The sequence below is a fragment of the Fusarium fujikuroi genome, chromosome FFUJ_chr03 (genome assembly GCF_900079805.1).
Source record: "Fusarium fujikuroi IMI 58289 draft genome, chromosome FFUJ_chr03".
Classification (NCBI taxonomy): Eukaryota; Fungi; Ascomycota; class Sordariomycetes; order Hypocreales; family Nectriaceae; genus Fusarium; species Fusarium fujikuroi.
In genome coordinates this window covers 3,616,816-3,633,910 of record NC_036624.1, presented here as the reverse complement: position 1 = coordinate 3,633,910, position 17,095 = coordinate 3,616,816, and the positions used below count along the sequence as shown (strand labels likewise).

The 17,095-nt window shown below is 50.3% G+C and overlaps 5 protein-coding genes; 2 read left to right on the top strand and 3 right to left on the bottom strand.

Annotated features, from left to right (window-relative positions):
• Positions 1-3,243: 3,243 nt before the first annotated feature.
• On the top strand, positions 3,244-4,950 carry FFUJ_03219 (uncharacterized protein; the record flags this gene model as incomplete). XM_023575042.1 has 2 exons in its annotated part: positions 3,244-3,758; positions 3,822-4,950. 2 exons carry the CDS (start codon positions 3,244-3,246, stop codon positions 4,948-4,950), a joined length of 1,644 nt encoding a protein of 547 aa, XP_023428291.1.
• Positions 4,951-6,134: 1,184 nt separating this feature from the next.
• Positions 6,135-9,134, bottom strand: FFUJ_03218 (related to MSS51 protein; the record flags this gene model as incomplete). XM_023575041.1 has 3 exons in its annotated part: positions 6,135-6,561; positions 7,826-8,594; positions 8,642-9,134. The coding sequence occupies 3 exons, from the start codon at positions 9,132-9,134 to the stop codon at positions 6,135-6,137; spliced, it is 1,689 nt and encodes a 562-aa protein (XP_023428290.1).
• Positions 9,135-9,769: 635 nt separating this feature from the next.
• On the bottom strand, positions 9,770-11,389 carry FFUJ_03217 (related to MSS51 protein; the record flags this gene model as incomplete). XM_023575039.1 has 3 exons in its annotated part: positions 9,770-9,797; positions 9,854-10,511; positions 10,564-11,389. 3 exons carry the CDS (start codon positions 11,387-11,389, stop codon positions 9,770-9,772), a joined length of 1,512 nt encoding a protein of 503 aa, XP_023428289.1.
• Positions 11,390-11,652: 263 nt separating this feature from the next.
• FFUJ_03216 (related to splicing factor 3B subunit 3 (spliceosomal protein sap130)) lies at positions 11,653-15,665 on the top strand (the record flags this gene model as incomplete). XM_023575038.1 has 5 exons in its annotated part: positions 11,653-11,896; positions 12,032-14,111; positions 14,295-14,764; positions 14,825-15,582; positions 15,639-15,665. 5 exons carry the CDS (start codon positions 11,653-11,655, stop codon positions 15,663-15,665), a joined length of 3,579 nt encoding a protein of 1,192 aa, XP_023428288.1.
• Positions 15,666-15,863: 198 nt separating this feature from the next.
• On the bottom strand, positions 15,864-16,711 carry FFUJ_03215 (uncharacterized protein; the record flags this gene model as incomplete). XM_023575037.1 has 2 exons in its annotated part: positions 15,864-16,517; positions 16,583-16,711. The coding sequence occupies 2 exons, from the start codon at positions 16,709-16,711 to the stop codon at positions 15,864-15,866; spliced, it is 783 nt and encodes a 260-aa protein (XP_023428287.1).
• Positions 16,712-17,095: the final 384 nt, after the last annotated feature.

Genomic DNA, 17,095 nt, shown 5'->3' with positions numbered 1-17,095 from the left:
TCTTCCTCCTGGTTTGGACTGGACTTGCAAGTTTACATTGTGCCATGTCTCCACGGCGGCCACGATATTTGTCTGCACTAGACCTTGATCCATAAGCCATGCCGCCCAATGGCTTCGGCCTAAGGGCTTGGAAGAGCAAGCAGATGGAAAAGACAAGGGTGCTTGAATGAAGCTTCGGGCCCATGTCTCGTCGTTAGCGATGAGGACCCTTAGGATCCTGAGGCACCTGCTTTATTACACGAGTTATGGCTGTGCCATCCTGGGACCACGAGGCAAGCAAGCAAGGCAAGGCGAGGAGACGCGAGAGGCAAGGGAGAGAGCCATGGGCTAGGGCATGAGATGAAGAACAAGGCTGAGCGAATCAAACAACCAAAGCCTTGTTCATCAGTCCCCTCCCTTCTCACTCACCCCATCTCCGCCCCGTCTTCTCTTTGAGACAGTCTGAGCTCCCGGATCTCGCTTTCCGGTCGGGCTTTGACCTTGAAGTGCTCCGTGTATCAGAGCTACAAGCTCGGGAAGGCAAGAAGAACGTGCATCAGTCTCTCTGAGAGAAAGAGATGAGGCCGCGGGCTGATCCGTTCGAGGCTGAAGCTGAACGATTGTTGTGTTTCGGGCTAATAAGCTGAATTGGTATCCTCGCTGCCACCCATGCCTTGGTGTCATTTTCACTCTTCATCGATGGAGCAGACCCCCAAGTTAATGTCAACCCGCTCTTGGTCGGCGATAATCATCCTTGGTCATTGGAATTACCTTTACATCAATCAAGCACAAGGGTCATCATAGACCCCTGCTCTCGAGTGGCCGGGCATGCCGCTGCAATTGCATTTTGCTGCATGCTCTGTATCTAATCCGTGTCCCGTCAGTCGATCTTACTTTGTGCCATTTCGATTCCTTGTTACCTCTGTCCCGTCTGGGACTGAATATTATACTAGAACCAGCATGTTAATATTACGATTCAGAGCTTGGGCTCCCAAGCCTGGCCTGACCAGGTTTCGTCTGGGGGGGGGATCAGTTCTAACGGGTGACCAACTGTCGAAGTGGACTCCTTTCGGGAGAAAGGTCTGACCTATTACAGCTCTCTCTCAACCTGCTCCAGTTTAAACCGAGCCTAGTTAGCCACTTCCCATCAAAGTGCATGGATTTTGGCGCGCCGCGCTTTCTAGATTAGACAGAGATGCCCTATGAAAGCTGCAAGTCGATGGTTTTCAGATGGACTATCTCTCTAGCTCGGGCGCGACATTTTCTTCCTTCTCCTCTTTACAGCACCCGGCAGTGGACACTGATACGGGACGCCCCATATTCTGACCTCATCCTCATGAGCTCTGAGCCCTCCCATTGCTCAACCTTCACGAGGGCATGGCCAATCTTCTACTACGCAACTTAGCAGGAGCGGGATAAGAGGGTGAAATGGGCTGACAGGTCTAGAAAACAAAACCAACCCTTCCGGAAAGGTAGAGTCAACAGTAAAGGGAGGGGGATACGAGGAAACCCTATTGCCTTCAGAGGAAAGGCATGACCAGAGAAGACTTCCCTGGTCTTATTCCACGGCCCATTATGCTTTACTCGTTGCTTCTTCCGCTTCCCGTTCCGTTGATCAGAAGCTTGTGTCTACATACGTATGGGAATTGGTTTGATTGAAAAACCTTTCCTGAGACAGTCTTCACCTATCAGATGGCTGCGGGCCAAGGCTTTTGTGCCTACCCACGTCTTCTTTCAACGACTGACAACTCTCTTGCTTTTCCCGGCCTGGCGATGACCTGGCCAGGATCAACGACAAGAAGAACAGTCGGCTGAGAGCTCCATAGTACTGTACCCTAGCTCACCGGTCTATCCCCGAACCCGAAAGCGTCCATCCCATTACCTCGAAGGTCTGTTGTCTGCCAATTTCAGATTATGAATAATCTGCTGCGCTTGTTGGCGGGTGAGTATGTGTCTGTGTGTGAGCCTCACGCGTGAGGTCTCCCGTTGAGCGTTCAACGTCCTGTCATACACGGTTTAAGTCGCTCTCCGTCTTTATCAGCTTCATCCACACCTAAATGCACATGTACTGTACACACACTTGGACCGCGTCTTCAGAACTCATCAGTTGTCTACTCTGTACATACAGCTTTCTGGCTTTTACCCACTACCCTCCCACACACACCACTCCTTGGTCGCTCGCAGTTACAGAAGACACCCCTCCCCCCCTTGTGAAGGAAAACCCCCCCACACCCTCGTCGGTATTCCTCGTGCGTTCTGCATACACATGTATGTATGTATATGGAGAAGGTCGACCTCTGGGGTCTCATCTTTACATATGTAGCGATGCGAATGGCTTTAGTCTAGGTCTCGCTTGTTCGCACTACACTATCCTGCACTACACATCTTGAAAACGATATACTCCTAACGGCCTGGCCTCGTGTTGGAACGTCCGCCTCAAGTTTTGCGGTCCACCATCAAAACTCTGTCTTGAGATTGCCGTCCGGATCGAGCTACTGGCGGTCCTTTCTAGGCATCGTTACGGCTCGCTGCCCTGTGGCTTCCTCATCCGCCAGCCCACCCTCCACCGACTCAATCCGTTCTTGTCTCGCCTTTGTACATTGATTGCCCTGCCGCGTTTATGCTGAGTCGGTTCTGCTGTCTCCGCAATCTCCACGAGCTCAGCGAAGAAAAAGCAAGTAAAAGAAACTTCCCGCCGTGTCTCACTTTGGTGTGCTTGCGTGTTGAAAGACAAGCCGTTTCCTGTCGGAGAAAAAAGAGGGCTCACAAACAAACACCCGGCTCCAAGTACAGAAGTTGAGGTCAACTTTCTGCGACCTGACGAGTTCTAAACTCCACTACGCCGTCGTTAAGGCTGAATCTGCTGAGGGTTTGAGTGCTTGCGTTGTTCGTGTGCTTCGTTGGGCTGTGCAAAAGGTTTGCTGCAATATAATCAACTCTTGTCTAACACGGAACAATTTGCCCTGAGCTGGAACTGGAGAGATCGACGGTAAACGTGGATTCAATTCACTTTTGCACTTTTAGGAACCAATTCGGGCAATACGATGCATCTCTTCATCGACTGGTGTCAAATGTGAGCAACATCACACCAAGTCTTTTTGTTCCCTCCAACACTGCTTCCAGCTCCCAGGAATTCGGCACCAATCGTTCGCCTCTTGTTCCCCGAGAATTCTTGCAGACAAGATTGTTGGATCTGTCAGTATATCAAACGGCTTAAAAGCCTCCTTTCCCCTATCCGGTGCCAGCTAGGCAGCACATACAACAATGAACAATCCCAATGGGACAACTGCAATGGGACATGATAGCACCATGGCCCAGAGTAATGGGTATGGGAGCGATGCCTGGACAAGCATGAGCCCTTATAGTCAAAGCCCATATAGTGCAAGTCCCTTGACTGAATACCCATCCTTTGGAGCCTTCGTCAGCCATGGACTGCCCTCGGAATCAATAAATCGAATGCCTCCTCCACCACCGCAAACACATCAGATGATACAGCCATCCCCTACTCCTATGGCGCATCATCAACTGCCCCTTCTGAATACAACTTGGCCAAGCCAACTGACAAACCCGGCTCCGCCACAGAGTTACTCGGCACCACCCTTATCAATGACACCTGCGACCAGCGCACCGCCCGTGGAGCCCCCAAGGTTACCGACACAGCACGAGAAATCGAGGAAGACTCTTACCACGGAACAGAAACGAGCCATGTGCCAATTCCATGAAGATAACCCTGGTACCCGACAAGCCGATATTGGAGCCCGATTCGGTGTTGAAAGAAGGTAGGCATTTTTTGGATCCAAAGTTACAATTCGCCATCGAGAATCTGACAAACTTGACAACAGCACGGTTTCCAAGGTTTTGAGGCATAAAGATCAGTATCTAAAGCGAGACCAAGAGCCAGAAAATGCCGCTGTCAAGCGTGGCAAGGGCAAGCATCCAGATTTCGACCGGACACTCAGCAACTACGTCAGGAGACAGCAGCAGCGAGGATTCCAAGTCAGCGACGACGAGATTATGGAACAGGCGAGGCTTTTTGCTCATGCGAGTGGAAACCAGGAGAGCGTCTTGAATAATTTGAATAGCAGCTGGCTGCAGAAGTTTAAACAAAAGCATGGAATTGGACCAGGCAAGTTGATGCGACGGGCTTCAGAGGCAAACATTCCGGATAGTGCAAGACTCTCGACACTTGCCTCGAAGTCCAGCGATCTATCACCTTCGCCAACGGGCCAACTTTCACCACTTTCAGGAAGTCGGAGCGATGAAGAGGCACACGCTGATGGAATAGATTTTGACTTCGGGTATAAGCATCCCGAGTCCCAGTCAACAACCTCACTTTCGAGCGACTTTCGAGATAACACGGCCTCTTCATTCTCAGCCGGCACCATGAGTCCGACTGGAGCCTTTACTTTCTCCCCCGATCCCAATGTGGGAGGATTCCCTATGGATCAACTTCGAGGTACCGATTACCAGCACAGGGAGAAGAGAAGCAACACATTCCCGTCACTCAACATTGACTATGTGAATCAAGTATCATCGTCGACGGAACCAATAACTCCTCGTCACCCTCCATCTTCAACCGCACCGTCTTCGGCTTTAGAATCGCCGCAGCATGAACTTCAGGCGCCGTTTAGTATCGATACCAACGTCCACTCGCCCCCTCCAATGCTACGCCGCAGTAGCAGCAACTCAAGTATAAATCGATCCACAGCAACAAGTGCTACTTCATCCACACCTGTCGATTCATCCCCAGTCTCGCCCTCCCAGGAGGACGCCCGCCGGGCCGCACAGACACTCCTGCATTACATCCAGACTGCTGGCACTTTCGATTCCAACGATTATATGTCAATCGTCCAGCTGACCAAAAAGCTCAAGATCCACCAAGGTAGACCGTCGATAGGAGGACTGTCTCGAATCCCGGAAGGCGATGTTGAAGCCCCTGTCCTCCTGCCGACCAAGATGGAATCCGCTTGAAGTTGTGCCAGGCTCATAGCATTGACTGTGTGTTTCTTTTTCGTACCTATGTCTTATCAATCAAGTCTCTTTTCAAATGGGATTTCCCTGAGGGCATAAGGGTGCTTAGAATATCGTGGTTGGGGCCACTTTGGGTCAGCGCCCTGCTCACGCGGGTAACGGACTACAAGAGCATTCAAAATCTGATGGCACTGGCCACGATTTGAAGTGTTTGTTGAGTCTGTTTTGCGTTTCCAGCCGCACTTTGGCCGACTATTCTTTTTTTTTTTTTTTAAAACAAAAAAAAAAAAAAGGAAAAAAAAAAAACCTGAAATCAAAATAACAAAACACCCAGGTTAACTGGAGCGAACTTTTTCTTTTACTCGATACCACCAATGGAAAGTTTATTCTGCCGCTCACGCGAACCCGAAGAACTATATACAAACAGTCGTCCACACGAATTTACAATTGAAAACTGCTCGTTTCGGAAACGAGGTGCGAAGGAAGAGGCAAATGATCAGAAATAGGTGGAAATGTCAAGGACAACATGGTAGCAGGGAAGGGGTACACATCAGGGCTACGATCTCGGCAACAACAGTTTAAGGGGCAACGCAACATGATGCGTTTGCCAATGTTTGTTTCCTTTTCTGAATGTTCTTCATTTCCCATACACATCTTTCCTTTTTTCCTGGTTGCATTTTACGGCATTGACGTGGAGGGATTAATTGTCTGCGCATACGCTCGTTTCTTTATATCATCATCATTTCTTGTCTATATTCTGTTCAAAGACGAGAAGGTATCTGCTGCGAGGCACGGCACGACACGGCACGACATGGTATGGCATAGCATGTTACAGGGAACGGGGTGGCACATGGTTTACAAAGCTCCTTGTTGAGGTCGCTATGGTTTTCAGGATGGCAACGGAAAAGAGGCCGAAGAGGCTCTTTGGTTGAGGGAATGAGTGCTGATGCTAGTTGATTGTAGCCCACAAGCAGCCTGAGGGTGTACTGGAGGTGGTCAAATGTCTGGCAGTGGAGGGCATCCCTTCTTTAGTTGAATGGGCGGCATTTGTGCATTTAGGAATGTCCTTGCTCTTGACTATTATCGTTCCATGTTGCCGTGATTCCTCTAAACTCTGATTAAGTATTATTAACATCTCAACAAAGGGGTATCGTCAGTCCAAAAAAGAGCGTCTACAGATCTATTCAGCCAAGTCTTTCTTCCCAAAGCTCCGTCACGCTCTTCTCCGCCAGTTCAGGCATCAGACGAGCAAGTAACAGCTCGAGAATGCTGTACATCAGATGCTTGTTGCAGTACTCATCGTCTAGCACAAGAAGCAGCCTCTCCATTTCATCTACCAGATCCTCGTCATCTGATAAATCACACTCGCTCTCCGCACTTCGCCGCCATAAGCGACCACCAAAATAAAGCCTTCCCACACCCTTCGGTAGCAAACCCCAAAGAGACTTAGCGGCTCTACGTCGCAGGGCTTGCAGCTCGGCGTCGGACGATGGTGGGAACAAGGTCGTCTTACCAGGGGCGTTGTTGGGAAAGAGGATACCGCGAAGGGTACGCAGAAGAGGGGGTAGATTCGAGGGAGAAAAGAGGGAATTGATGTGATGCGAGAGGAGCCTGCGAGAGAGATAGGTTAGCACGTATTGGCCTTACTCTGTATTTGAGGTAGTACAACGTGGGGGGTTCAATGATCGGAAACGTTATATGCAATAAGGGGCACGTCGAGTGTATGTCGGGCTAGCCGATGTGATGCGATGCGATGCAATGCAATGCAGTGTGAGGGTGAGCAACAAAGCTCAAGGTGAGACGAGACAGTTATTAGCCTATTGGCTTTCACTCTCTCTGGGTTGGCGCATAAAGTGGTGTCTCCATGTTGATCCGTCCCACGTTAGATGGATATGGACCTAATTGGGACCAGGGAAAGCTCTACAAGATGAGGCTTGCAAGGTGCGGGGAAATGGACGAGGAGGCGCATTCGTCGTCCATGTTGGTATATGTGTCTTATGCAGATAGAGATGTGAGATTACACAACAGGTTTACAATCATGCCGCGGTTGAGCGTGGGTAGCATATGACCAGTCAGCCCTGTTCTCGAACCACTCCTTCGTCGTCAAGGATCGTGGGAACAGCTCCGCGTGGAGGCTACAGAAGACTATGATGGGTCCGACATGTCTCGGGCTCTGAGAAAGAGCTGAGACCGACCGGTCAGGCCAGCCCGGTCAAGCCAGACCGCTCCTGGAAGGTTCGCGAGTGTCGTGGCCAAGACTGCGGTGAAAATCTTGAGTATGGTTTCCACAGGCCAGTATAGCATAACCTCGCCGGGAAATGATAAAGGTAGTCTTATAACGGGTGGCGCGGCACGGAGCGAGAGTCAATTCAAGCTCATTGCTGCATCGTCAAAGAGCGGGTGGTCCCCTTGGAGAAGCTGACATGGGCAGGGCGCGTAATCTTGACATTTCGCTGGATGAAAAGGCCTAGCTTCGTGCACCTTGTCAAGCAATCAGGTGTCAAAGACAGCGCTATGGGTTTCGATTGGTTGAAAGCCCAAACCCCAAGACCCATATCAATCATGATCGCGACCTCGAGGAACATGACAAGAAAAAGGGCCTTGTCTTAGTTTGATAATCCTCGTGTTGAAATTGTGGGCTGTGGGTTGCGTGGGCGTGTGAAGATGGCGGTTTGGAAGAGGTCATAGACGGCATGGGCCGCTCCCAAGACGAGGCGGGCCGTTTGATCATGCCTGTGCCGCTGAAGAAATTATTGTCCTGAAAGCTCACTGGAGCTTCAGGAGGTCCAGTGACTTCAGACTCATGCGAGGTGATGAATACTGTCTGGTGACGGTGTACGTGTGAGGAAGTGGAATAGAGACGCTCATATCTTACCTGTCAATAGGGCCATCGTGGCCAGCGATTCGTCCAGGTCCGTTGACCGCGCCGTATTGTAAAAGTGATAGAAATCCATCCAGCCAAGGCATGCGCAAGCTGAGCTCAAACAGATTTCCAAGACATGTCCATACTCGACACGATAGGATCGGCGCCTTAACGGGGTCGAATGACCTCGGCGGAGACTTGTCGTGATCCAGCAAAGCTTCTTTCTCATCTAAGGGCGTGGCCCTAGCAGGAAGGGACGATGTCATCACCAGAGCAGTCGTGATAAATCGGAGCGAGGCAACTACCAGCATCCCAAGCTGGATAACGGCAAGGAACATAGACCTTACAGACCAGCTGCGACGGCCTCTTACGTCAACCTTGGGCCCACCAGCATCGCTTTGGGTCTCTGCAACCACTGCCCCTTGGTCTTTTCTTTGTCGCAAAACCCTGGCCGTGATGCAGATGCCCTCATACAGCATCCATGGCTGAGATGCCTTATTGGCTATGATGTTACCAATGATAAGCTCCGAAAAGATCTGTTCAACGAGAGACGTGAGACAAGGGTTCTCGAGGTCTTCTGTGGGCAATAGGATCGCAAGGACGCCCTGAACCAGCAATTGGCGATACAGCGCTTCATTCTCTTTCTGATCGGATATGGTGTCTGGGCAATCTGGGTGGGGGACTGGTGCGAGGTGTGGCAGAGGGCACATGGCGTGGTAGGCCTCTCGAGGGTCGACCTCAACAGGCTGTCTGGCGGTAGGGCTATGAGAGATACGGTACGCTGGTCACCGTTAGATAGGAGTGGCATCGTAGAGATCGAGTCCTCACATGTTATGTGCTTGTCCAGCAAGTCAGGTATCTCATCCAACACTAGGCTCTCTAGATCAACCTTGCGGAACCGCTGTTCCAAGGCTCGCGAACAGTGGGCGATAATGTGCAATATCTCTGATACAAAGTGTTCATCCGTAGTGATTTTGCTATACCAGCTCTGCACGAACTCTCTCATGACAATAGCGAGCAGGGCGTACAATTGAAGGTCGACATCGTTGCGACTAGTCAATGGTGGAAGCAGCGCGTCTATAGGCACTTGCGAATCGCGGCTTTTTTCCCCGAGCTGAGGGGAGCAGAGGGTCCGACGTATCAGAAGCGAAGTCGCTCGGTCGGACAAGGGATCGATAGGATTAGAGCGTAAAGGACGGCGAGTAGGAGAGGCCATATTGGAAGAGGTCGGCGGCTCGGTATCAAAGGCAACCGATTTGGTGCGTGGGGCTGGCGGACGGGCAGGAGGCACGGCCGGAGCCACAGAGGGAGCAGCGGTCATGAGCGAAGTGATCGGCGAGTCTCCAGTATCATGACCTGGTCAGTAAGCGGGAGGGAGATGGAAATGACGATGGCGAGTTTGAGGGATGTTCGATTTCGAGGTTTGGGGTTGAAGTCAAGTTAACATCGGGTCGCAGAGCAGGCCGCATACATCCATTCCATGTTAAGCTCCTGACTCCTGGCTCCTGCCCGCGCACGGCACGGGTTGGCCCGTTACCTGAACCGTGCGCTGCATGCGCGGGGAGCCCGCATGCATGAGATACCTACGACATACCATAACCATGCTGTAACTTCCCGAGTAGCAGCAATGAGCATTCCAAACATATTAAAGTGGTTTCAATTGATTGAATACAGTTCAAGCCATAGAATAACCAGTACCTCCCTATCCCTACCTAGGTAGCTACTAGCCCTGAGCTGGGGTCATTTTCAGTGACGGAAACGTACGTAGAAATTCTGTTTCAGGAGATGTTCTTTTTCTGCTACCGCTTGTCCTCAAAGATGTATAACTCAGAGGAATGAGAAATGCTTCCGGTCATATGAAATCTGTTCTGCCAGCCGGCACCTAGGTATACTACAGATTCTGTACATTATTGGTACAAATGCCTCCTCCTCGTTTTTATCTACACAAGGCTATATTCAGGCGTCCCTTGTGGCCGTCTCATATCTGCAATTGTACGGTCAGCTCAGCTCGTTTTCAACGATGAATTGACAACAACATACCTCTTACCACGGAATGCCCACACCCCCCAATTACCACAGCTGACATCCTGGGGATCCATGTCGTTCAGATCCCATCGAAGACTCCTGAAAACATTCTCTCCAGGTTGGAGAAGTATATCAAATTCGCCCTTCGACTTCTGGTTCACCCACTCGACGTCGCGTTCCATGTCAAACTGGGTATAGCCTGTGCTGATAATAGGGATCTTAGTCTCAAGGAGAAGGGGTAGGGTTTCTTCCCACTCGTGACTGCTTGCAGGATGACCCAAACCCGGGTGAAATAGCACAAAGCAGTCGAAGTAAGGATCATATGGTGCAAAGTGTTGCGTCTGGTGAACTGTGTGGTAGTAATCCACGATTGTGCTTATCTTCATCTTGTACCAGACGCGATCCTCTACCACCGCTCCAAAGGGGTTGGAAGGGGTACGTTCTGGCAACGGGAACTCGTCGTCACGGTTGGCCATGCTTTCAGGCCCAACAAAGATGAGGTGTAGTCTGGCTTCGGGGAACATATGTGCCAGCTGAACCCAAGCAGGTCGAGGGAGAGAAGATTCAGCACGAGCTCCCAGAATGAAAATTCTGACAGCTGGTGCCTCGGGTTTGAGCTCACCAACGCCGGTTCCTCGACCTGACTTGGGAGGATGCAAGTTGTATCTCAATGCTAGTATCATCAATCAGTTCATGGCTATTCTCTGGTCAGTCGTTGCACTAACCGCTGAAACTCTTCAGTCCCTCTGTAGTCATTCGCTCTCCAGCCTTGATGCTGTAAGGGCTAAGCTCATGGAGAATGCTGCCAATGGTTACGGGATAAGTCAAGAGCCGGGTAATCTGTCTCATCTGACGATCAGAGTTGACAGCATCAAACTCCCTTGTATACATGAAAGTATCCCAATTTGTCATGTTGATCGCCGCATGTTCCATCTGAAGATCTGGGAGGTTGCCTTCTTCGAATACTCGGCCCGAGCGCAAATCGTGGTCATCTTCGTTAATTTGTCTAAGAGTGTCGCAAACTTCCAAATGCTTTTCGTAGTCATCCATCCAATGCTCCTCGCAGCAATAAACTGGTAAGCCACAGTCTGGGCATTCAAAGTTGACGTGCTGAGGCGGCTGGGTTCCCTTTGCAGCCTCGGGGTCCTCGGGTTTCGGGGCAATGGTAGGAAGCTTCGTTTGCTGGTGGTCGGGGTGAGGGCAGTAGGCATGCTGTCGCATAAAAGCAGCTCGTTGCCGGAACTCTGGTACTGGAGACTTTGAAAACGGGTGAAAGAGGTTGTCTTGACTCAGGCGTAATGGTGACGGAGACGACTTATTGGTGATAGTTGCGGTGGCCTCAGATTTTGTCACCGAGGAAGTGGAAAAGTCTCGATTCTTGGGCGTAGGCGAAGCTCTTCTTTGGTCCTTGGTAGTTGAATGTCTGCGGATATGATGGGCTGATATCCTCATCCATGGCCTAGCTGCCGCTCCAGAGGCCAATTGCCTCCGGACAGTTGCAGGACATTGCCCACAGATGCTCGAGGCTGCTTTCCTCAGAGTAGGCTCCATTTTATGGACAAAATCAGCCAGATCCAGGACACAGTTCAATACCCAGATTTCTTCGGAAGCCTGACATCGCTGAAGTGGGATAATTCAAAGAGCTCGGACCACAATTATCTGCGCCGCAAAATAATTCCTCCGAAGCGCGCCAAACTTTTGACATCAAAGCTCGCTTGAGTTTCAAAAGCTCCAACCATCAGCTTCGACGCGACACAATCAGACCTGCCTTTGTCTTTGAAGCCGCGCAGGCTCATCTGCGCCTAGCCGCAAACATGGCGACCACGTCGAACATGTTCATGTACTCGCTGACGGTTCAGCCGCCGACAAATGTCACGCAAGCGGTCTTGGGCCAGTTCGCAGGCACTAGAGAACAGCTTATCATCACTGCTGCTGGCTCGCAGCTCTCCCTACTACGACCCGATCCATCCCAGGGAAAGGTAATTACCCTCCTATCGCATGATGTATTTGGCATCATACGTTCCCTCGCCGCTTTTCGGTTAGCTGGTAGCAATAAGGGTAAGTCAATCCAATACCCCTCTCAGGAAAATCACTTAGTGATATTCGAAAGCGATGCCACAGACGCGTCGACTACAGCGCTACCGAGTACTTGATGCCCTGTTGCAAGAATCCCAAAGCTAATAAATCTTCCAGACTACTTGATCATTGCGTCCGATTCTGGTCGTATCACAATCATTGAGTACCTCCCTGCACAGAACCGCTTTCACCGTTTACATCTCGAAACTTTTGGCAAATCCGGTGTACGGAGAGTCATCCCTGGCGAGTATCTAGCCTGCGACCCAAAGGGCAGAGCATGCTTGATTGCCTCAACTGAGAAGAACAAACTTGTCTATGTTCTCAACCGTAATTCACAAGCCGAGCTCACAATCTCGTCACCGCTTGAGGCCCACAAACCCGGCGTGCTGGTCATCTCCATGGTTGCGCTTGATGTTGGCTACTCAAACCCAGTGTTTGCCGCACTCGAGATTGACTACTCCGAGATTGATCAAGACTCAACCGGCCAAGCAATGGAAGAGTTGGAGACTCAACTGGTCTATTATGAGCTTGATTTGGGACTCAATCACGTTGTGCGCAAGTGGTCAGACCCTGTTGACCCAACAGCCTCAATTCTGTTCCAGGTCCCTGGTGGAAATGACGGGCCTAGTGGTGTGCTCGTGTGCGGTGAAGAAAATATCACATATCGACACTCAAATCAGGAAGCATTCCGTGTTGCCATCCCTCGTCGGCGCGGCGCCACTGAGGATCCGAACCGCAAGCGCACGATCGTGTCTGGTATCATGCACAAGCTGAAAGGCAGTGCAGGCGCGTTTTTCTTCCTCCTTCAAACAGATGACGGTGATCTCTTCAAACTCTCGATTGATATGATTGAGGATGAGGAAGGTAATCCCACTGGAGAAGTCAAAAGACTCAAGATCAAGTATTTTGACACCGTTCCGGTCGCCTCAAGTCTCTGTATCTTGAAGAGCGGTTTCCTCTATGTTGCTTCTCAGTTTGGTAACTACTCATTCTACCAATTTGAAAAGCTCGGTGATGACGATGAGGAACTAGAGTTCTATAGTGATGACTTCCCAGCGGATCCCAGGGCTTCTTACGAGCCAGTTTACTTCCACCCTCGGCCAACTGAAAACTTGGCCCTGGTCGAGAGCATCCCTGCCATGAACCCCCTCCTAGATTGCAAGGTCGCAAATCTCACTGGAGAAGATGCACCTCAAATCTATACCATTTGTGGTAATGGCCCCCGAAGTAGCTTCAGGATGCTCAAGCATGGCTTGGAAGTCAACGAGATTGTTGCCTCTGAACTGCCTGGAATTCCTTCTGCTGTTTGGACGCTGAAGCTGAATCGTTCCGAACAGTACGATGCTTACATCGTACTATCATTTACCAACGGTACGCTAGTCCTTAGTATTGGCGAGACTGTTGAGGAAGTCAGTGACTCCGGTTTTCTCACGAGTGTTCCAACGCTGGCGGCCCAGCTCCTTGGTGACGATGGACTGATCCAGGTTCATCCCAAGGGCATTCGACACGTGCGTAATGGCCATGTCAATGAATGGGCCGCTCCGCAACATCGCTCCATTGTTGCTGCTACAGCCAATGCTCATCAGGTCGCTGTCGCTCTCAGCTCTGGTGAGATCGTCTACTTCGAGATGGATGCGGACGGCTCACTGGCTGAGTATGATGAAAAGAAGGAGATGTTCGGTACCGTTACTTGCCTAAGTCTGGGTGACGTCCCTGAGGGACGATTAAGAAGTTCATTCTTAGCAGTCGGTTGCGACGATTGCACTGTCCGCATACTCAGCCTGGATCCAGAGTCGACTTTGGAAAACAAGTCAGTTCAGGCTCTTACAGCTGCGCCAACATCGCTGGCAATCATCGCAATGGATGACTCCTCGTCGGGCGGTTCTACCCTCTATCTCCACATCGGTCTACACTCCGGTGTCTATCTCAGGACAGTTCTTGACGAAGTCACTGGTGAGTTGACAGACACGCGCCAAAAGTTCCTCGGCCCCAAAGAAGTCCGACTTTTCCAGGTCACAGTTCAAGGCAAGACATGCGTGCTTGGTCTAAGCTCCAGGCCTTGGCTTGGCTACGCAGACCCGATCACAAAAGGTTTTGTAGTGACGCCCCTAAACTACGTCGACCTTGAGTGGGGTTGGAACTTCAGTAGTGAGCAGTGCGAAGAAGGCATTGTTGGTATCCAAGGTCAATCGTTACGGTACGTTGCTATTCCTTTTTGTTACTCCTGATATCTGGTTGCATATGATGAGAAAACGGGATCCTATGCTTTAAGCAATGAGGCTTATTACGCATTTTTCCAATTGTTCCTACTGAAGCAACATATTTCTACAACGTTCTTGTGGCATCCATCGTAAAGCAAGGCGTGCGCTAACGCTGGCAGAATTTTTAATATCGATCGGCTTGGCGATACACTCATCCAGAAATCAATTCCTTTAACATATACCCCAAAGAAACTTGTAAAGCACCCTGACCAGCCTCTCTTCTACACTATCGAGGCAGACAACAACACTTTACCACCTGAGTTACGTGCACAACTTTTGGCAGACCCTAAAATCGTCAACGGCGATTCTAGAGTGCTCCCACCTGAAGATTTTGGCTATCCCAAAGGTACACGTCGATGGGCATCTTGCATTAATGTGATAGATCCGCTTTCCGAGGAAGGACAGGTTCTGCAAACGATTGATTTGGAGAACAATGAAGCGGCAGTCAGTGCAGTAATCGTGTCTTTTTCAAGCCAAGATAACGAGAACTTTTTGGTAGTTGGTACCGGCAAAGACATGGTGGTCAATCCCCGCAGTTACAGCGAAGGATATCTACACATTTACCGATTTCAAGATGGGGGGCGAGAACTTGAGTTCATTCACAAAACCAAGGTTGAAGAACCACCTCTGGCTCTTTTGGCTTTTCAAGGAAGAGTGGCTGTTGCAGTTGGAACACAGTTGCGTATATATGATCTCGGCATGAGACAGATGCTCCGCAAATCTCAGGCTGAAGTAGCAGCGCAGCAGATCGTGTCGCTGAACACCCAGGGCAGTCGAATTATTGTCGGTGATGTTCAACAGGGCGTAACCTACGTGGTGTACAAGCCTGCGTCGAACAAACTCATTCCCTTTGTTGATGATACCATCGCAAGGTGGACCACATGCACAACCATGGTAGATTACGAGTCGGTGGCCGGTGGTGACAAGTTCGGAAATATGTTCATTGTCCGCTGCCCTGAGAAAGCCAGTGAAGAGGCTGACGAGGAGCAGACGGGCTTGCATCTTATTAATGCGCGAGAATATCTCCACGGTACACCTCACAGAGTGAGTCTGATGTGCCATTTCTACACACAGGACATACCAACCAGTATCACCAAAACGAGTCTGGTAGTTGGTGGGCAGGAAATTTTACTATGGAGCGGTATCATGGGCACTATCGGAGTCTTCATACCATTTGTCAGTCGTGAAGATGCAGACTTCTTCCAGAATCTCGAACAACACCTAAGGACCGAGGACCCCCCGCTCGCCGGACGAGATCATCTTATGTATCGCGGGTATTATGCTCCTGTCAAGGGGGTCATTGATGGCGATCTATGCGAGCGGTATAACCTCTTACCCAACGACAAGAAGCTTATGATTGCCGGTGAATTGGACCGATCGGTCCGAGAGATCGAGCGAAAGATTTCTGTAAGTTCTCTTTGGCCCGACATTTATATCCTCGCAGTGTGCTGACTAAATTTCAGGATATTCGGACACGGTCTGCATTCTGATGAGGGAAAAGTGGTATCTTTAGTATATCCTATGAAGCTATTGTACAAAACTTGAAGTGTTTGGGTTGTTGGCGGCGTTAAGGTACAGGGCTAAAGGTCCCTGTCTTGGAAGAAAATAGGTAATCAACGAACCGAACCGTGTGTTGAGAACCGCGACGCGGTACGAACCATGAATCTAATATTCAACCTGAAGCTCGATCAGAGTCCTCTCCAAAACGGGCCACGGTTCTTATATATGTCGGCCTTCTTGCCCTTGCCAGAGGCTGGATTCTCTTGCTCCCACTTTTCATCGTCCAAATATGCTGTAACAGCGTTCCCAAGATCATAGCTAGATTGTTCCAGGTACAGCACAGCAATGTCATAGTCGGAGACTTTGCAGGATGTCATGAAGCGGCGAATCTTGCCCTTCCTCAGCTCCCCATCTTCTCCCTCGATGGGCCGTGGTGAGAGGCTAACTCCGCCCCTGTAATACTCGCCAGGAATCAACACTGTTCGTCTTCCGAGAAGCAAGTGGTCGCTCGTGATGTTATTACTTCGTCGCAGAGCGTGAGCGGGCACGCCGTATCGAAGAGATAAGGAGCTGACGCTGTCATGGCGGTGGTCGAGGAAATGAAGGATATCCGGAGCATCTTCTTTGGTATCATCCTGCGCCAATGCTGCCTTCTCACCGTTGACGTTCGGCGTAGGTGAGGCTGCGGAGTATGGTGGAGGCGCGCCGGAGATATGTGCAGTCCTTGAACTGGACGATGCCAGCGATGTATAAGCCGGCGGTTCCCTCAACCCCTGCGGCAGAGACGTCGGCCCTGTCGAAACCTGACAGTATGGACAATAGTCGGCAAATCGCTCGTTCTTCTACCAAGCAATAGTATCAGCTTCAGCCTGGATAAAAAAAATGATTGTTTAGATACATGACGAACATGGATACATTTGCCACAGATGATTCTCGCACAGCATGCGACTCGACGATCTTGTGGAAGAGATAGTTTCTCTTTCGTGTACGCTGGCGTTGAGGAGAGGATGGTTGCACACGTAGAGCAAGACTCCATGATATCGCGGGTATTGAAGATCAGTTTGTTAAGTAAAGGTACAGGAAAATAGATCCGTATCTACCTAGGGATTCTACAGTACACTCGAAGGTTGCACACCTGGACTATCCTCCCGTGAAGGTCGTGGTTGTCCAATCACGTCATGGGGACGCTAGTGGCCTGTGTAGACGCCACTCAACTGTAAAACGGGTGGTTGCATACGGTATCGATCATATCAACGCGACTCAAAAAGACGTTGTCATAAGGAGAAATGCATAGAAAGAAAACGCAGAAAAACAATGGACTGTATTTTGACTGCTCAACCCAGCAATATCCTCTTACCATCAGCCCTGCACAGGTTTCTATACTTCCATATTGTCCCAATCAAATGTGACCTTGAGTCTC